This window comes from Salvia splendens, chromosome 5 (assembly GCF_004379255.2).
Source record: "Salvia splendens isolate huo1 chromosome 5, SspV2, whole genome shotgun sequence".
Taxonomy (NCBI): Eukaryota; Viridiplantae; Streptophyta; class Magnoliopsida; order Lamiales; family Lamiaceae; genus Salvia; species Salvia splendens.
Genome location: NC_056036.1, coordinates 17,509,668 through 17,530,781, shown reverse-complemented (window position 1 = coordinate 17,530,781; position 21,114 = coordinate 17,509,668). Strand labels below are relative to the sequence as shown.

Here is a 21,114-nt window from a genome sequence, read left to right as displayed (position 1 = left end):
GGATCTGGCGAAAAACTTCACATACCTGACTTAATTCAATGCGTTAGACCCAGTAATTTCATGAAATGAACCCCTAGACCGATGCATGAAATTAGCCTTATCAGGGTACTATCTTGCTGACGGCATCTACCTAAAGTGGCCAACCTTCTTGAAGACGTGCACCAGACCTGTGAACGCAAAGCAGACGCTTTTTGCGCAGAAGCAGGAGGCTGCTCGGAAGGATGTGGAGCGGACGTTCGGTCTCCAAGTGCGCTTCAACATTATCAAAGCCCCGGCTCATACGTGGTTCATGGAGAGCATGGTCGACATCATGTATACGTGGATAATCGTGCACAACATGATTTTCCAAGACGAAGGACCCGAGGCGGGAAATTGGTTCGACCCTGAAGCCCCCGGAAGCTCTACCGCAAGTAGTCCGCCACGCAGTGGAGTGCATCCGTCTATACAAGAACGGTTGTCTATTCGGGTAAGGACACGTGACTCTTCCGCCCACGCCCAACTCCAAGATGATCTAATGGAGCACATTTGGGTAAAATTTGGCGGAGGAGATTATTGAATTATGTATTTTTAATTTTTTAGGAAATTATTAAATTATATTTTTTTTATGAATTTTATGTTGTAAGTTTATTTTATTTAATTAAGTGTGTTTTTATTAATTTAATTTGGTTGAAAATAAAAATAAAAAATAAAATTGAATGAATAGTAATTTAAGGGACGGATAGTTGCAGATTCCGTTCCTTAGTTAAGAAATAGAAGTAAAAAAGTATAGCAATAGATTTGAAGGGACGGAGTGACAGCATGGACTAATACTCTCTCCATCTCTTTTCATCAAAGTCAGTGGATTGGCTCATTTATATACACAAATACAAAACTAAGAGACAGAGAAGCAAAAATGGCAGAGGCGGCGGTGACATTCCTGCTGGAGAACGTGCAGAAGCTGCTGGTGGATCACATAAACCTGATATCGGGGGCGGAGGCGGAGCTGCGGCAGCTGCAGAACGAGCTGGAGCTGATGAAGGCCTTCCTGATGGAATCGGCGAACAAGAGAGAGAAAGGGGAAGTGTTCCGACAGCACGAGAGGCAAATCCGAGAAGTGGTCTACAAAGCCGAGGACACCCTTGACGCCTGCCTCACCCAGGCCGCCGCCGACAAATCCAAGCCCTTCGCCTTCAAGCGCTACGACCTCGCCAAGAAGGTCAAGGCCCTCCGCGAGCAAGACGTCCAGCCCATCTTCGACCGCGCCCGCATCGGCTTCTCCACCCTCCCCATCGCCGATCCCTCCACCTCCGGCCCCCAAAAGCCCAGAACTGATGATAAAAAGGTCCCTTTTACCCTTCTACTCCTATTTTCCACTCTTACCTTTTTCTTCTTTCTGCTCCAACATACTTCATAGTGATAATCTGCAAACTCCAAACTATGATTTGTATCGTTAAATTTCAAGATTTGAGAGCAATATATGACAAATAATGTCAACAGAAAATGTTATTGAGAGCAATATATGACAAATAATGTCAACAGAAAATGTTAACACTACGTTAATTGGTTGACAATGTTAACGTTGTGTTGACACTTTCTATTGACGTTATTTGTCATCCGTTGAAATCAAATCTTGAAATCTAACGATCCAAATTATAGTTTGAGGTTTGTACAATATATATAGAGTTTACATTGATTACATTCCCACCAACATATTTATAAATTTATAAATTGGTTGCACTTCATTTCTTGCATTTATTGAGCAGGATACACTAAAAAACTTATCTTTCAAAGACACAAAAATTGAGACGCAATTTACTAGTGTTTGGAAATTTATAAAAATAACCGCAAAAATTGAGACGCAATTCCCTAATGGTAAATGTCGGTGGTATAATTAGACACACAAATTAGTGTATTTAATAGCGTCCTTAATAACATTGAAAGTGTCTATATCCAATTTTTTATTGTAGTGATATATATCTAGATCACTAATCTGGGGTTTATTATATTATGAGATGATTCATAGTTTGTAGTTGATAAATGGGTTATTATAAGTCAAGGACTTTCTATTCACTCTAATGGAACAAGTAGTATTATCTAGGATTTTTAACAATATCATCTCTATATGCATAGGTTCCTTTGTTGAGAGAAGATAATGTTGTGGGTTTCGACGGTGAGGCCGAAACTGTTATAAATAAACTCACGGAAGAATCAGCTGAACTTGAAGTCATTTCCATAGTTGGCATGCCTGGCCTTGGCAAGACGACTCTGGCATGGAAGATTTACCGCGATCCAAAAAGCCAGTACGAGTTCCCTACTCTTATATGGGTGTATGTTTCTCAAGACTACAACATAAAAGAGGTGTTCCTCAACATTCTCAAGAAGTTCACTCAGCTAGACATGTCCCACTGCGACGAAAATGAGTTGGCCAGGAAAGTCCGATCCTATCTTGAGAAACCAAAGTTCTTGCTCTTCATGGATGACGTCTGGACTAGTGAAGCCTGGAATCATATTGAGCCGGCCTTGCCAAAGTCTAATAAGTCCGGAAGAGTCCTAATAACGAGCCGCGATGAGAAGGTGGCTTGGCACGCCAGCAAACGAGAACCTCACAGGTTGCGTTTCCTGGAGCCCTCGGAAAGCTGGGAGCTTCTCCAGCTAGAAGTATTTTCACGGGTCGACAAGTGTCCTAAAAATGTGGAAATATACGGAAAAGATATAGCCAAGCAGTGTGGAGGAGTGCCTCTGGCAATCGTGGTAATAGGAGGAATTCTGGTTGAGAAATTCTCAAGCAGTGATATGAAACTGGAATGGGAAAAGGTATCAGCGAGTGTAAGTTCACATTTGAGCTATGACAAGCAGAAACGCACCGAAAATATTATCCTATTGAGTTACAACAAGTTGTCGTATAACTTGAGAGACTGCTTTCTCTACCTTGGGATGTTTCCTGAAGATTCTGAGATCTCCGCTTGGAAGTTGATTCGTTTGTGGATTGCAGAAGGATTCATACAACAGGTGCCCAATAAGGGATTGGAGGAAGTGGCAGAGGAATATCTAGAGGAGCTCATAGCAAGAAATTTAGTCATGGTTGATAAAACTAAGGCTAAAGGAGATGTCAAAACATGTCGCGTTCATGACATGATCCGTGAGTTCTGCAAGGGCCAGGCTGCATTTGCGAAACAGAATCTGTTCCAAGAGGTGAAAAAAACAACCGAAGGAACGTTCTTTCCTTCTGTTGCTGATGTGCCAAATTACCGCAGGCTTTGCATTCATTCCTACGTTGTGGATTTCCTCCGCAAGAAGCCCAAGGGTCCGTTTGTGCGTTCTTTCGTGTGCTTCTCGAGAGAACCAATCATTTTTCAACCAGATTGCACTCCATTGATCCCTGAAGCCTTCAGTTTGCTCAGAGTTTTGGATGCGAATCCCATCAAATTCGCCAAATTTCCCTCGAAGATTACCCAACTGATTCATTTGAGGTACATTGCTTTGTCTGGTGATCAATTCAACAGTCTCCCCGATGCTATCTTGAAGCTTTGGAATCTACAGACGATTAGGATTGACACATTGTCGCGTACATTTGAGATCAAAGCAGATATATGGAAGATGCTGCAGCTGAGACATTTGAAAACAAAAGCGGCCATTATTATTAGCAAGGAAGCAAAGGGTAAAGCTGGGGAGAATCTTCAAACACTCAGTAGGTTGTCGGCCCACTGTTGCTGGGAAGAAGTTTTCAACAAGGCCTCAAACGTAAAGAACTTGGGGATTCGAGGCAGACTAAGCACTCTTGCTAGCACTAGGTGCTTGGCCGGGTTGGATCGTCTTCAAAAACTAAAGCTAGTCTATGATGTATTTCCTAATGTAATATCTCACACTCCACTGCGCGAACTTCCTTCTCCGGACAGATTCCCACCGAATCTGAGGATCTTGAAGTTGTCATGCACGTACCTCGAGTGGAAGCATATGGCCACTTTGGGATCACTCCCTTCTCTTGAGGTCCTCAAACTTAAAGAAAATGCTTTCATGGGGAAGTTCTGGAATACTGTTGGTAACAGCTTTCCTTCTCTTGAGGTCTTGCACATTGCACGCACCGACTTAGAGTTCTGGACTGCCTCGGAGGAACCTTCCCCTCCGTTTCCTAAGCTCCAATGTCTTGTGCTTAAGAACTGCGAGAAACTTGAAGAAATCCCAGTTTTGCTGAAGAGGAGCCTCCAAGTTTTGGACATTGAACGTGTCCCGAAATCTTTCGTTCAATTTACCAGGCTTAACATGGCGGAGGAGAGTCAACAGATCCCGGGTCAACAAAGAGGGAAAGCAGGTGGGTTTAAGCTCATTATTGCTCCGGGAGATGGGCGTTAACCCGTTTGATCGAACCCAAACTGCTCTTGTAAGTACTTCTTCTTGTTGTTGAGATTTTTCGACATTGCACGGTGAGTTCATAACTTGCTTTTGCTTTGATTCCAACTGCTTGGGATTAATTGGAGTGATGGATGAATGAACTACATTTATATATGGAAGTCATTTTGTCACATTGTTTGGAAATCCTTTTGATTAATGTTGGCCTAATTGCAGCATCCTTTTCAAAACTGTTGCATCCTTTTTGTTCTGTTTGAAGCTATAACTTTTATGCATCTGGTAAGTGGTAACAAACACCCTAGGTTACAGTTTGACAATTATCGGCTATAACCACACCTTCTAACCACCCCATAACACATTCCAGGGAGTGCCACGCCAAGCCAAAATCGTTTATTCTACTCTATCCCCAAAACACTTGTTCTTCAAATTAATCAAAATTTTATATTTTTTATATAATAATTTTATCTTACATAATTGAGTGAGATTATTTTTCCATTTACATTATAATCTACGTACAATATTTATTACAACTGGTGCCATGATTATTTTGGGCAGTATTTAATGATTTCCGATCAAATCTCATCTTATTCCACTACACTGATATATGTACATTCATCGAAATCAAATTACTTGTTCGCTGAATTAAATATACTTGCAAGATTCCGATATTTGAACTATAATTATGATTTTTGCTTTCTAAATCACCATTATTGAATACCTATAATCAGTGGACCACCATTTGTACTTATCAAGTATAACTGATTTCTACATCCTTGTATCATTATCATTTTCCCTCGTACTACTATAAAATTTAAAATACACAAATGTAAAAAAAATACATAATCTGGGAGCCCAGAGTTCACATTTGAAAAAAAAAACAAAAGGATATTTTTTGTATTATCCAATGCAAAATCATTATGTATGTACAACACAAGAATGTTTCATACCCTCGCTAATTAACTACACTATACAACTGCTCTTTAAAGGGAATCAATCAATCAATCAATCAATTACAACAAACCACAAAATCGTACCATTTACAAGCAAAGACCAGATCAGTTGATGCTAGGACACGACGCACGCCAAAGAGAAAAAATTGGAACGAGTCACAAAACGAGCAAAGAATTTCAAGCAACAATCAATATCTTATCTCAGACTCCGCGTGGATTGTATTCAGCACGACCAGAAAACCGCAGAACCACCCATACCTCCATGCTTTGATATTATGTTTCAACTTTCACATACCAATTCCCATATGCTCCATTTTGCATTGTTTAAAATGACATTTGCTCAAGGGAACTCACTAGAAATCACAAGGTCAAGAAAAAAATGAGTTAGGCTATATAAACTTATCTTCTCACCAAATCCTTCAGATATAATTTTGAGAATTGAGATCAAGCAAAAGCTTAAATAGAATGGGAAGTAGAAAAAAAATACCCATTTCAGATGCATAAAAGATGGATCTAGCAAAACAACACTACATAAAACCCTTGCCGAAAAGCAAATGGTTTATATTAGTGGGACGGAGGGAGTATTACATTCAGTTAAAGAGTAGAGATGCAGTAACTAATTAAGGTACCTTATCAGATAGCAAGCATTCAACCAGCAGGAGCCAGAGCGATCCAGTAATTCAAGAGGTCAGATCAACTCTCTTGCTCTCCAAGTAAAGAAGATATATTGCATGGACACCCATACAATCCCAACTGAAAACAGACACTACCAGAAAAGCAGCAGGCATCAAGCAACAAGATTGCAAATCTGAAGTAACAAATTAAGAACTAGAAGCCCTAGTCCCAGAGAAGCCTCATTCCTCTCCAAATCTCTAAGCTGAGAGAAGTAACCATTTCGGACTAAAATAGGTTCAGAAGTTCAGATGATTACATTGTCGTACTGTCCAGAAGTTGAGAGCGAGAGCAGAGATCAGACATTGTACAATGCACATACTGCGTAGAAGTTCACTCCCCCCCCCCCCCCCCCAATTAGAAGCACAATTCAAGTTAATTTAGGTACATAGCCATCCTTTCATTAGTTTCATTTGTGGAACTCAAGATCTAGCTCCATTGTTATACTAACTAAATACGGCGGAGGTAGTTCTGTCCAGACTGGATTTCCACAGCTCAAATCCCAACAGTTTTTTGGTTCATAAACCATCACTTCAGCATGTTTCTATGTCATCACCTGACCTCTTTGACGAGTCGGTATCACCAGGCACATCCTCCTCCTCAGGTAAGGAATTCATCCTTCTGCTGGTTTTCCTTTTTCGTCTATTCTTCTCCAACCAACCAGTTTTCCCCTTAATAAATCCTAAGTTTTCATCATCTTGTGAATCATCTAAGGACCTACCGCTTCCAGGAAGGGTAATTTCCAACTCTCTACCATTTGTGTAAGTAGAATTCCCTTGACTGTGAGCTGTGGAAATATCAGTTCCATTCTGCTTTGCATCACTTGCATCGTCTTCCGATGCAGCTACGTATAACTTCTCGTTACTTCTTTCAGATGAACTCTCGATAACAGAATGATCACTATGAGACACTGAAGGGCCAACTCGAGCAGAATCATGGTCACTACAACTTGTATTACTATCAGATGATGCCACTGAGAATGATTCAGCAGACAGCTGTAGAAATTCTTCTTCTAAGTTGTGCCGTCGATGTAAAATATCCTCTTGGTAATGAGGTGGTGATGCCGGGCAAGCAGAGGAAAAATGGGTCCCCATTATATTATTTATTGCCATTGTTGACGGAACAGACATGTTTTCTGCAGTCAAATTATCCCCTCTGGATATTTCAAGGGAATTAAACCGCAAGTATACGGCATCTACAGGCATACCCCCTTCATTGTTTAAGTATCTCAGCTCTTCCTGACTCTCACTAAAATTCTTGTAAACAGATCTGTCCCCTCCACCATGCCCCATGAACAACCTTGAAGATGCTTCACCAATTCGATCAAAATATTGTTGAGCACTGACAACTGATGTATCTGCAAAGGATGTCTCGGATCCCAGAATGATTGTGCTGCTCTCATCCCCAGAAAGCTGAAAAGAGTCAGAGATGTACCTTGAGGGCTCGGCATGGTCAGCGTCCTCTGACTCACTCTTCACACACATCTCTTTGTTTCTATGTGATTTAGCACTCCTAAATCTACTGCCATCATCAACAGTTTCTGATGTTTGATTCATCCATTCTTGAAATTCCTCCAACCATAGGGCAGAGCGATCCTTCTTCAAATTTTCAATTCTTTTAATCAAATCTTCAATTTCAGTTTCTTCTTCTATGTGCAGAGTTTCTCCTATGCTCTCAATCTCGTTATCACTTGACACCGAATCTCGCTCAGCATTATATATCCTCTGTTCGTCATTCTCAATATATACAAGACGTGAACGCCTCTGAAAATCAACACAATATAATAATTATTTATTGTTACCAAATTTCACAGCTCGGTCAAAAGTTGATAATAATATATTCATGGCATTAATAATTATACCATCTAGCACTTTCTTACCTTCTTTGTATGTGCACCTTCTTCTACATCAGCGTCATAACGGATTGGTGAATAAAATCCAAAGCTTGCAGGCTGCTTCTGCCTGCCTGAAATTATTATTTTCCGCTTCCAATCCTCACAAGCAGATATTTTCTTCTCGTCCAGCTTAAGCTACAACAACAAGCCAACATATCACATATTCAAGTGAACAGAAGTGCAAGAATAGTTGACATAAGTGCTCCAATAAATCAGAAAACAGTTTACTAGGTATGGATGAGAAAAAGGATATTTTGTTCCCTGTGAGAAAAAAATATTTTGTAGACCTTGTGACTAACAACTTACCAAGTATGGATGAGAAAAAAGGCTGAAAACTTTAGCTCGGAACCATCGGGCATAGCAAAGAGGATTCCCTTCTAACCACAAGATCTGAAGAGATGGGATACCAGCAAGAACCTCGATCTCAGAGAAGCTAGAAATAATATTGTATGAAACATCAAGCGCTTGAAGAGATTTGAGATTTTCAATGCCATGCAATGAAGTTAAAGCGTTGTTCCTCAGCACAAGCTTAACAATCTGACAGGAGACCTGCACAAATCATCATTTAAAGTGGTTCTGCTACCAGTTCTCTAGATATAGTGAAGGATTAACAAGTAAAAAGTAAAATAGAAAGAAACGTAACTGAGGCTAGAGAGGTCTGGAACTCCCCTTTTCAGGTAAAGTTACCAACAAAATAAGGAAAACAAAAATAGCCACACTACAGCAGTACACGGGGCAGTCTCAAGAGAGCCATAGACTAGAATCATATGTACACTGTAGTTTTTGGACCCACTTGTTAGATATGATATAAAACTCTCTGTTCACCCATTTCTTTAAGAATTTAACATTTCTTTAAGAATTTAATTGCGTTAAGATGCTGGGTTTCTATGTCTTTCCAATTAAGATGATAATTGATTTTGAAGTTCTATTAGAAACTGGATTTGTTTACTTTACCGTATAAAGCATAATCTAATATATAGACCTTTTCTTCAAAATTGAAGCTATATCATCTAAGGTGTACAGCAAAGGTAGTTTTGTGCTTCAAATGTACTTAAATGATTGCCATAACCTTAGGTGAGCCCGGATAAATGATTATGTCCACAGTTTGAGAACTATTAATATCAGAAAGAAATTATGTTTTCAACTCAACACTACAAACATCTTCTCTGGCTCAGTTACTAGGCATCTGATTTCAGAAAATTACCTCACTTAATGATGCAATACTTCTTAGGTTATTAAAACCCAAATCCACATGCTTCAATTTGGTGCATTTCCTGAGATTATCCACCTTTGTGAACTTGTTCCTACTCAGATCAAGGGTTTCAACCAGAGGAAGAAGCTGCAAAGACTCGTCCATGAGAATCAAGTCATTACACGCACAAGAAACAAAAGACAACCGGTTCCATTGGGGTGAATCCTTTATGTCCGCAATTCTACTCGCAAATATGTGCCGCAATGCATCCTAAGAAAATTCCCATTAACAAAATACATAAGGTCAACATGATAATGGATCGAACATTATATCTAGCAGAACTGATTAATACTTGTTGGTGTGCACTGCAGTGAGCTGAATGATAAACAAGGACTTCATTGGAAGTTAAACAAAGACCTATCAAATGTCAACAGATTCTCCATGCATTCATAAATATCTAATTTTTTCCATAGTAACCTGGATAATAAATATACACCATTTTTCTCCAACATTCTTAATCTACAGCTTCATATTCCACAGCGAAACATGACCAACAAAAGAAAGAAAAAAAAAACTATTAAAGTCGATCTCATACACCACACACTGTAAGCAAGTCTGTGATAATAAAGCAAGAATCCAAGGTGATCAACGCGGCAAGCACAAAATAATGGCAATCTATACGAATATGAGCACTCACAGTTGAGTTATGGCATATCAGTTTCTCAAGCGTTAACCTCAGCTCAAGCAAGCCTTTCGCTGCAGAGGTGGACAAATCACATCCACGGAGCTCCAAAACCTTCAGACTGCCGAACGGAAGAAGAAACAGAGGCGTCGGATCCCTGCGGAGCGGAGGAAGCAGAGAAACTAGCTTTAACGACGGAAGGAGGCGAAGAATTCTCCGCAACTGCTCGAGTGCGCGGTGGTCGCCCAAATCCGACACATAGGCGCGCAAATAATCGACCGGAGCTCCGGAAAGCAAGCTCTCCAGCTCCCCAAACGCTTCCAGCCTCGATTGCACGTATCGCAAACCCACTGGATTCAATTTCAGCACCAGAGTGCCTTCAATTAACTTCTCGGCCTGATTTTCGACGAATTTCACTAGTGATTCGAGATATTTATCTCCGGTAACAACCGCCATGGTGTTTGACTAGGGTTAGAGGTTTAGGGGTGTTAAATTGGATGTGAGAAAGGGGGTTTGGGCGGGATCGACGGGATAGAGGAGAGAGCCATGGCGGTTGTGTGTGAAAATGTGGGTGGGTTGAGACGGGGGTTAATCATTGGAGTTAGAGTAGACTAATCAGATTACACGTGGCTGACAAGGGCATCTTTGCTGGATAACGACATTTAATTAATCTTGAAATTTGGAAATTCCTCAGATTTTAATGTGTTTATATGTATGATTGGCTTTATTAGATTATTATTATTCAAATTTGGATTTATGATTTATTTGGACAAGTATTAGGCCATCCACAACGTTGTTTCCCTACCGTTCCTTAATCGTTCCTTAAACTACTATTTGCGGGCCCCACTGTACTTTTTTACTCCATTCCTTAACTAAGGAACGGAACCTGCAACCCTCCGTTTCTTATCCGTTCCTTAACCGTTTCTTAAATTACTATTCATTCAATTTCATTTTTTATTTTTATTTTCAACCCAATTCAATTAAAACAAACACACTTCATTAAATAAAATAAACTTATAACATAAAATTCGTAAAAAAACATAATTTAATAATTTTCTAAAAAATAAAAGTACACAATTTAATAATTTCATCCGCCAAAGTTTGCCCAAATGTGCTCAATTAGATCCTCTTGGAGTTGGGTGTGGGCGCTAGAGTGGCGTGTCCTTGCACGAATAGATAACCGTTCTTGTATAGACGGATGCGCTTCACTTCGAGGCGGACTACTTGCGGTTGAGCTGCCGGGGGATTCGGGGTCGAACCAATTTTCCGCTTCGGGTCCTTCGTCTTGGACAATCATGTTGTGCAAGATTATGCACGTATACATGAGTCGACTATGTTCTCCATGAACCACATACGGGCCGGGGCTTTGATGATGTTGGAGCGCGCTTGGAGAACCCCGAACGCCTTCTCCACATCCTTGCGAGCAACCTCCTGCTTCTACGCAAAAAGAGCCTGCTTTGGGTTCGCAGGCCTACTGCACGTCTTCACGAAGGTAGGCCACTTCCGGTAGATGTCGTCGGCGAGATAGTACCCCATTTTATAAAGCCGGTTGTTGGCGACGAAGTTGATGGCCGGCGCTTTACCATCCAAAACTTCGGTAAAGAGGTCGGACTGGTGGAGTACGTTTACGTCGTTGTTCGACCGGGGGACCCCGAAGTACGCGTGCCAGATCCAAAGCCGGTAGTCGGCAACGGCCTCGAGTATAACGGTTGGGTGGGTGTCTTTGTGGCCGCTCGTATAGGACCCCTTCCACGCCACCGGGCAATTCTTCCATTGCCAGTGCATGCAATCGACGCTGCCGAGCATCCCGGGGAATCCGTGCACTGTTTCGTGAAGGTCGAGCAGGAACTGACAATCGGTCGTGCTTGGCCTCTGGAGAATTTCGTCGGTGAAGGCTGCCCGGACGCCTTTGCAGAATTTGAGCAAGCACATTCGCTCAGTGGTGTCTCCGATGTGGAGGTATTCGTCGAACATATCCGTCGTTTATCCAGTCGCAAGCTGGCGGATTGCTGCAGTACATTTCTGCAGCGTCGTGTGGCTGGGACGGCCGAGCGCGTCGAACTCTTCCTGGAAGAACTCTTCTCGGGCTGCCAAAGTATTCGCGATGTGGAGAAATAGCGGTTTCCCAATGCGGAAACAGCGACGGAAGTAGGTATCTCCCCAAACCAGGTTATCGCAGAAGTAGTCGCGTACTAACCTTGCGGCGGCTTCCTCCCGGTTACGATGGATGTACGTACGAGAGCGTCGTTGGGGCGGCGCGGCTTCTTCCGCCTCCCGTCGTCGATCTTCTTCAAGTGATTGTTCCATTATTTGACGCATTTGTTCAAAAGGATCCATTAGTTTGATTAAATTTGGAAGAAGAAAAACAGATTTGATTTGAGATGAAAATTGGGGTGGAAATAGAGAGGATTTGAGAGGAATAGATGTGTGTTTGTGAGTGAAATGAGTATGAAATAGGAGTATTTATAGAGTAAATAAATTAAAAAAAATTAAAAACGGATAAAAAAACGGTAACATTACCGTTGCAAAAAATAAAATTTTTAATTAAATTCGAATTTTTTTTAAAAAAATAAATTATTGCGTCACCGTGACGAAACCCACTCGCGGGGCAGCGAGTGGGCGTCACGCATGCGCTAGGAGCTCGCCATGTCGCCTCGGCGCGTGGCGAGACGTGTCGTGCCGCGTCTCGCGGCTACAACACACGGCACGCCATAGGCACGGCATGGGCACGGAATGGGCGGCTGCAACGCGTGTCTCCGCGGTTTCGTTCCTCCGGAACGAAACGCGGCACCGCGAAGGCACGCGTTGCGGGTGCCCATATTATCTATTTACAGAAATTCGAAAAGGGTATTTTTGCAGTTGAGGTTAAATAAACTATTGTTATTATTCTTCGTCTATGGAAAATAGTTCTATGAGTAAATGACATTGGTTTTGATATAAAAAATGGTAAAGTTGAATATAAAGTGTAAAAATGGATTAATTGTGTTATGTATATTTTTCGAAACGTATTAAATGTATTTCCTTAATACATTTGAAATTTGAAAATGGATTAAATTGGTAGGATGGAAGGAATGAGTATATATTTTTAATTAATTTAAAGATACATTGATTGATAGGTCAATATCAAGTAACGTAGAATACATAAATTGATTAGTATTCCTCTGTAAAACATGCGTGGAGCCCCAAATAATATACTACTCCTTCCGTCCTTTAAATTTTGTCACAATTTAATCGGGCACGAGTTTTAAAAAATATAATAGAAAGTGGGTTCAAAAAGTTGATAGAGTATGAGCCCTACTTTTAAAGTATTTGTTTTATAATAAAATGTGATTGAGAATAAGTTAGTGAAATGTGAGATCTACTATCAAAAATGGTAAAAAGTGAAAAGTAAAATTTCGTGGGACAGAAGAAAATGAAAAAATATGACAAAACCCTTTAGAGGTTAAGACTTGGTGACACCCAAAAGTTACAAATGTGAAATGTGTATATATAGTTTGACTATGGGTTACTATTTGATTACTTTGATTATGAATAAGGCCCAGTTGTTGTTGCCTCCTCCTCAATATCTTATGAATTCTTCAATTGACTCTATTAAAATTTAATTTTGATAACATTTTCTTTTAGAGCGTGTTAATGTTTAACCAAATCTGGAAAAATGATAGAACTGCAAAATAGCACACTTTTAATAGCGAAAACTAATAACCGGCCACCAACTTTATTTCTAAAATATACCCAGTCCCATAATAATTGTCACACTTCCTATTTATTATATTTGGACGTGAATAATAACCTTCAAAATGGGAAATGGAAAAATTGACTCCCACCCACACACTCTCTCTCATTCCCAAAAGTTAAAGGGGTCCCACATTCTACTACTTAATTCAATTTATTACACACTCAAATGCTTTTTTAAAATTCGTGCTCATAATATGTGTGACAATTATTATGGGACGGAGGAGGAAGTATATCCAAATTTTAGGCAAAGAGACAAATATGCTTTGATAATTAAACTTGACAGTTACTACTTCCTAGTTCCTACCTATGGATGTTAGGTCGACAAATTTGTTTAACAGTTAACCTAAACCTAATAAGAATTCATATTCCCTTTTTTCAAACCAGCTCATCACATTTTTCTTCAATTCTTTCATGATTATGCCTTCCTCTCAATATTTTACGAATTTAGGTAAGGGACAGTTAAGCAATCAAGTTTAGTGAGAAGATAAGAGGAAAACAACAAATAAATGGAGTAAATGATACCATCAACTATCAATTATCATTGATTTGGTGTTGTCCTATGTGGCTTGTGATACAATGTGTTGCTCCATGCCTTACCATGTGCAGGAATATAATTAATCTAACCACGAAATTTCAATTTAGGATCATACTATCATTTATTCTCCTCTCTCTCCCATACTAAAATCCACTATTTAATTGGAGCACTTCTAATTCTTAAAGCACTATCCTTTTACAAATTACATTCCAAGTATTGTTACTTATAAGTTAGGAGTAAATGTAATTTATGCTTCGAAATTGGAGTTTTCTCTTAAAAAATGGTCTAAACTTTTGTTTATTATTTATATTTCAAAAGTCATGCTAGTTTTGTCACGACCGCACTTTCTAAGGATAGAAAACACGGTTGATCGCGACTAGGGGATGATTTAAAGAAGCGGGGAAGAAAGGGGAAAAGCAACACAACTCGACCATAGCTCCAAACAAATGGGAAAAGCTCGAAATAAAATCAGAGTTTTAAACAAAATAGACTTGAGTCTTTTAAGATGCACAACGGAAGCAAATGAACGCGGTTCCATGTATGAAGACATGAACCTCCGAGAGTCAAAATCTGACTGAATTAAATGTCTTGTCTCAATAGCACTTCCTGCACCACTTCGCTGCTCAACCTGCACATTTAGAAATATATGCAGGGCTGAGTACAAAAGTACTCAGTGAACACATTGCCGAAAATTACACATATACATTTGAAAATATTGTCAAGTCATCATCACAGTAACACTCGGGGGTGTTATTGAAAAGGCCCCGAGCTTACTAAAAATATTCACATTGGACTGCAGTCCCTTTTTCCTGTACTTAGCCATATCTGATCACATTGTGCCGTCGAGATGGTGTTCTCGCACGGTCACCTTCTCTGCCCATCATGTCAGAGGTATTCTTGTGCCGGGAAGGTGGCCACCTTCCACGGTCACCTGCTCTGCCCAACATGTCAGAGGTAGCTTGTGTACACTAGTCCGAGCGGGGACACCACCCTCACTGGGACCCGAATTCGACTTATATCATCATTCATAATTCACTTGGCCGTAGCCAACAGATAGGCATCATACACAAAACATTTATGGCATAACAACATCATTAAAATCACGAACATGTGTTCTTGTTTTCATAAAATACGATTTGTATTTTAGTATAAGAAAGCTCACCTTGTTCACTTAAAACTCTTTAACTTGAATTTTCCTGACTCCACCCTTAACTCACGGAGATAGCCTTTTGAAAACAAACAACGTACTAAATAAGACTCGAGAAATTCACATACTTATATGAATGCATGCCCCTACTTTATTTCTTTTATCATTTGTTCACCGATAGAAATTTTTAGAAACTTGCATATTAATTAAATTGGGAAATTTAATTAATAGCACTTCTTTATTAAACTTAATTATTTCTGTGACTTGAGAAATTCGTCTCCCTCTTCTTCCCATTTCCTTAGCGGCCGCCCGAGGCGTCGCGGGGCGATGCCGGTCGGCCGCTTACGCCCAAAATCCTTCGTTGGCTCCTCGTATTTTTCCTCGTATTTATTTTTCTCTTAGCAACTATATTTATTTCGTACTTGAGATATATTATTCACACTTTAAAATTTTCCGGGATTTAATTAATTATCGGCCCAAAGACTTAATTATTTTCCTCACCTCCTACTTCCAAATTAAAATTTTGAAGCCCAACCAAATTAATTGTAACCCAATTATCCAAACATTTTTTTTAACATAATAGGCCCAATTTCAAATAAAACAAGGAGCCCAAAACAATTTTCAAAGTCAACACCCATAAACTTCTAAAGCCTAAAGAAATTTAAATGATGCCCATACTTTAATAATCCATCAACTCCAATTAATGAGGCCAAAATCTTAAAAGAAAAACAAAAGGCTCAAAACATTTTATTTTTAGCACAAGGCCAAAGGGCTCAATTTCATTAAATAAGGCAATGGCTATTTTTTTTAAATGAATTAAGAGAGGCCCAGATACTTAGAAAATAGAAGCCCAAAACCTCTTTTTTTTACAACACAAATGGCCCAAAAACAAAGCCCAAAATTATTTCATAAAGGGCTAGGCCCAACATTCTATTTCTCTATTTCCTTTAGCCCAAAAATTAGTTAAATTTCGAAATGGGCCTCACATTCTCTATGCATTGCAGCCCCAAATTAATTAGAAAGATATTGGGCTAGGATTTATTTGTAGTTGGGCTCGTATTAAATGTATAACCCAATTAATTAATTCATGAGCCCAAATTAGGAAAATCCACATTCAAAATATCCTACTATTGACTTCCTCCCTCGTTTCTCTAGTACACACAGCAGCTCCCCCTTCTCCCACGTTCTGCCGCCGCCTGCCGTCGCCATCCTCAGCAACACCGTCCGCCGACGTCTCCCCCTCTTCTCTATCTCTCCTTCTCTCTCTCCCTATCTCTCCCTCCCTCTCTCTCTCTCTCTTCTCTTCCTCTTCTCTCTTTCTCTCGGCTATGCTCATGCCGCCGCCGCCGCCTCAGCCGCCGTGAATCCCGCTGTCACCTCACGCAGCTCCTCCCGACGCCGTGCGCGTCGCTGCCGCCGCTGTGCATGCACAAGCGGCGGCTCCGGCCTCCTCCGCTCCTCGCGCTGCCGGAGCAGTTTCCCGATGCTACTCCAGCCCCGTCTGCTGCCTCCTCACCAACTCCCGAGAGGTAAGTTAGGGAAATTCTATTCTATTTCCTTTTTGGTTTTATTTCCAAAAAAAAATTAATCTTTGATTTAAGAGTTTTGGTGTTTCAAACTTGTAGATTTGTGATGGTGGTGAAATCAGTGATCAATCGGGGTGTATGGCTGCCACCGTCGGCAACGGTGTGTCAAAACTCAGTCACTGGAATTCCGGCAGATTCCTATTCTGGGGATAAGTTTCTTAATTTATGCTTACCTTGGTTGTAGGACTTGGATTATATATGTTATATGAATTTGGTGATCCGTGAGCTACTTATGATTTGATGGTGAAACATGGTGTAAACTTGTTGTGTATTGTGGATTTCTGATTTGAGCAGATTCTACTTTCTCTTTGGATATGCATATGCTTGTACGTATGTGCAAGAAAAGAAAGGTTTGGGATTTACCTTTTGATGGTGAAAAAGTGTCATTGGATCGTGGGGCTTGACTCTACGCTTGTGTGCAAATCTCCATCCTCGGACCCCTCTGTTCTATGTTGTGTCGGTGTGGGTGTATGAAGAGAATTTTAGGATGTTTAATGGTGATGTGGGGGTGAAAGAAAAATTTGATTGTATATCTATGTGCTACTCACCAAAAGATGGCAGTGAAAGCAAGTTGCCCGACAGAATTTTATCTCAATCTTCTCCTCTGTCAGGATAATGATTGCCTGCTTCCCATTAAATGCAGCATTAAATGCCGTGTCTGCAGAATCGATCCTCCAGGATTTGCCCTCCATTTCTTTTATATTTTATTTGTTTTATTAAATTGTATTACTTGTATATTTATTTACTTATTTGTTTGATTTGGTGTAGGAAAAATGCAGTTTAAGCTCGTGGCTTTAGTGTACGAAAACCAATAACATCCATAGTCTTCCTTGATGATGTACCAGACTTTCTTGGAGTACGAGCACGGGCTGCGTGAACTTTTCCCTAATTGTAATAGATAAGGATTTGATAAATTTGTATAATAGTAATTTAGCGGACTTCGGAGATATGCCGAACATTATAAATTTTTATTTGGTGTTACTTTTCTATTCTTTCTTTTTTTTCTTTTTTTTTTGGACTCGAAATATTCGTTCGAAAACGAAGCAACGATTATTTATAATTCCAAGATCAATTTTTATACATGAAAATGGCAGATTTCGAATACTTCAACGATCACTTATTATTTATCTTTAGGCTAATAATAATAATAATAAGGTACGAAAGTTCGGGTTGTTACATTCTACCCCCCTTAAAAGAAATTTCGTCCCGAAATTTAGGAATTATCTATGCAAAAGCTAGAGATATTTTTCCTCCGTTTTCTTTTCTAGCTCCTATGTTGCTTCTGTCTGTGCGTGGTTTTTCCACAAAACTTTTACTGTAGTAATCGATTTATTCCGAAGTTGCTGCACCTTTAGATCTAGTATTGTCACTGGCTTTTCTTCATAACTCAGGTCGGGTTCTAGAGCGATTTTTTCGTGGCGAATCACATGTTTTGGGTCGAACACGTACCTTCGGAGTTGAGAGACGTGGAATACGTTGTGTACGTTCCCAAAGTTGGGTGGTAATGCCATGCAATATGCTATTGGGCCCACTTCCTCTAGAATTCATAGGGTCTAATGAATCGTGGTTTTAGCTTACCTTTAAGTCCAAATCTGGTTATCCCTTTTGGAAGGGAATACTTTCAAGAAGACCTTCTCCCCGATGTTAAATTTCAATTCGGTTCGACGCTCATCGGCGTAGGATTTTTTTACCGGTCTTGCGCTTCCTTGATCCGACTCCGGATTTGTCACACGATTTCAATCATTTCCACCACGGATTCTGGGCCTAATACTTTTCTCTCCCCCACTTCGTCCCAATAAAGTGGAGACAGACACTTTCTTCCCTTGCTGCTCGTCTCATGCAGTATTTAGTCATAGCATCAATATAACGACTTGTCGTTCTAGTCTTGGAAATTTTGGTTAGCGCATTATTTTTACGGACGTTCACTTCAGGTTATTCACTCCTTTAGGCGTTTTCGGCACATGTCAATGTCTTGCCTTCCTTGAGGGTCTCACGCGAGGAAATTTTGAGGTGGTCTAACAATTTTAACTTTGATAGGAACTGAATTTGGGATTTAAAGAGAATCATTCGAATCGTTCTTGCTTTGTGTAGGCTCCAAGGTAGCCATGAAAATAAAACGATTATAATTATTTCAATTACGTGAGTGTTTGGTTCACCACAAACTTTCACCAGTAGCTTGCAACAAAGGTTTTCATGAAGTGCAAAGACTAGGCTCAATTGGGCTCATTATGCTCACTCCCGGAAAAGAAAAGATATAACTTCAAAGGGCTTGAGCTATACCCATAGAGCTTAGAAATTTTATTGTGGGAAGAGCTTGCCAGATGGAATAAATTGCGAAGGGTATGATGAATAGAATGTAGATGTCAATAATAGGTTGTCAATAATATAATCAAAATGAACAGTGAAGTAGAAAAAGTTTCCAGTATCTCCAGATGATAACAGGAAGACCTGAGATGGTGGGTTACAAATAGATTTGAAAAGAATAGGAAAAACAAACAATTGCAATTTGCTCAACAACACTGTGATAGAAGATCATATCAACGAAATGTTTAGAGTTTATAAGTAGTTCAGGGAAACTGACTAATAAAGAGGGCAACAAGGGGAAACTAGCCAAGGGAGAAGCAATGTGTCATCTTTAAATATGGAGCTGCAGAAAGGCTCAAATCAAGAGACAATAGTCATATTTGAATTTAGAAGGTGAGAGTACTCATATAAAACAAAGAGCTTGTCAATATGTCTGAAAACACAAATGGTCAAATTAAAAGGTTTAAGGTCTCACCAGATGGCTGCTCCAATATAGTAAGACTGAAAATGATTGGGCTCAAGTGGATTTAGAAAGAAGAATAACAAGGAACTACCCTTTTGGGTCAACAACATCATGATACTATATCACGTTAACGAATTCACAAAGTTTATAACCAAATCAATGAAATTAACTAGTAGAGATGACAACCAGAGCAAACTAGTTCGGGAAGAGAGCAAATTACTTTAGACTTGGAGTTGCTAAAGAGCTCATAGCATGATGGAATAATTATAATGGAATTAAGAAGAGGGGACTGTTCTTTATAAATTAAAGAGCTTGTCAACAAGCACATTTGAAATCACAAAAGGTCTACTAACGATCTTTGAAGAATATATTATCAGTGAAGAGACAATTGCTTAAGAAGCATGATCATTCTGAAGACCATAATCAAATCAACTTCTGGCATAGGACTTTGGTGGCAGGAAATCAGTGAGTCAAGATATTGCTTCTTCATAGAACTAGTAGAAACTGAAAAAAAAAAACATGAGGGAGCAAGCTCAAAACTGAAAGTGATTCACAACCCTAACATAGGAGAGGGAAAATAATGGCACATTACCTTGCAAAAGGAGTCATTTAAGGTCTTAATTCAACAAAAGTATTTTGATCAGGGGGATTCGAGAAAATGGAATTCATGGGAATCCAAATAGGCATTGCTGATGAATCTTCCTGGTTAACTACGATGGTGATACTCCGTTGTTTAACTCTTTATAGAGGATGGTAAATGAGTTATGAAAAACTTTGGTCACAAGCTACTTTCACTTTACGATCACGTCAGATGACCATGTGTGGCGATTACGACTCTCTGGTACTCTTGGTTCGTCATAACGCTCATCCTCGTAACACCTCGTTTATGTTTACTTATATTGTAGAGCTAGGTTCTTTCTTATCCCGTCCTTTTCTTTTCGTCGCTCGGGAAAGCGAGAAATGTTCATACTGTACTTCTAAGTTCGAGTTCATATTGTGTTCTAGAAGGAACGCATAACTAAGTATTCTAAGTTCTTGGAAATTTCGATTTCCCCATACTAGCAACATGATTCGATGACTAACTCAAAAAGAGATGCCATTTCACCAATTGGTACCAGACTCGTATACTTTATACTTTCATATTTCAGTACCTTTTTCCATTTAGGAAAGTTACTTATTTTATTCATGCATTCATAGTCTTTAGCCAAGAAAATACATACTACCTCTTTTTTTTTAAGCACGCTACCAAATCAAGAAACATCAACTCTTTCTTTAAACTCAGTATTTTCATCTTTTCACTCAAATTAACTGCATGAGCTATTTGTCCATTTCAAACTTTTAAACATCTTGACCTTCCTTTGAAAAAAATAACAAGTTACCTTTTTTCCTCGTTGAGTGCGATTGGTGGGAGTGCTAAGAGCATTTTCATCGATTAGACGGTCTAGTGGAACAAGGCTAGACCAATGATTTTCAAAGAAGACTCTCGGCTTCAGAGCTAGAAAGAATGCTCTGATACCACTCTGTCACGACCGCACTTTCTAAGGATAGAAAACACGGTTGATCGCGACTAGGGGAGAATTTAAAGAAGCGGGGAAGAAAGGGGAAAAGCAACACAACTCGACCATAGC

At 39.7% G+C, this 21,114-nt stretch overlaps 2 protein-coding genes across 2 annotated transcripts; one reads left to right on the top strand and one right to left on the bottom strand.

Annotated features, from left to right (window-relative positions):
- The first annotated feature begins 834 nt into the window (after positions 1–834).
- LOC121805754 (putative late blight resistance protein homolog R1A-10) lies at positions 835–4,499 on the top strand. Its single transcript, XM_042205739.1, has 2 exons — positions 835–1,321; positions 2,110–4,499. Exons 1-2 carry the CDS (start codon positions 893–895, stop codon positions 4,327–4,329), a joined length of 2,649 nt encoding a protein of 882 aa, XP_042061673.1. The 5' UTR covers positions 835–892; the 3' UTR covers positions 4,330–4,499.
- Positions 4,500–5,190: 691 nt separating this feature from the next.
- LOC121805155 (serine/threonine-protein kinase 11-interacting protein-like) lies at positions 5,191–10,274 on the bottom strand. The gene is made up of 6 exons (XM_042204941.1): positions 9,732–10,274; positions 9,047–9,304; positions 8,149–8,391; positions 7,828–7,977; positions 5,906–7,711; positions 5,191–5,629 (listed from the first exon to the last, which is right to left on the bottom strand). Exons 1-5 carry the CDS (start codon positions 10,170–10,172, stop codon positions 6,482–6,484), a joined length of 2,322 nt encoding a protein of 773 aa, XP_042060875.1. The 5' UTR covers positions 10,173–10,274; the 3' UTR covers positions 5,191–5,629; positions 5,906–6,481.
- Between the last annotated feature and the right edge of the window lie 10,840 nt (positions 10,275–21,114).

Coding starts and splice junctions, on each gene's coding strand:
- LOC121805155 (XM_042204941.1), bottom strand. CDS start 10,172: ATGGCGGTTGTTACCGGAGATAAATATCTCGAATCACTAGTGAAATTC. Junction 8,392..9,046: donor GTATTGCATCATTAAGTGAG/GTAATTTTCTGA, acceptor TGATTTGTGCAG/GTCTCCTGTCAGATTGTTAA. Junction 7,712..7,827: donor AAGGTGCACATACAAAGAAG/GTAAGAAAGTGC, acceptor GTTGATTTTCAG/AGGCGTTCACGTCTTGTATA.
- LOC121805754 (XM_042205739.1), top strand. CDS start 893: ATGGCAGAGGCGGCGGTGACATTCCTGCTGGAGAACGTGCAGAAGCTG. Junction 1,322..2,109: donor CCAGAACTGATGATAAAAAG/GTCCCTTTTACC, acceptor CTATATGCATAG/GTTCCTTTGTTGAGAGAAGA.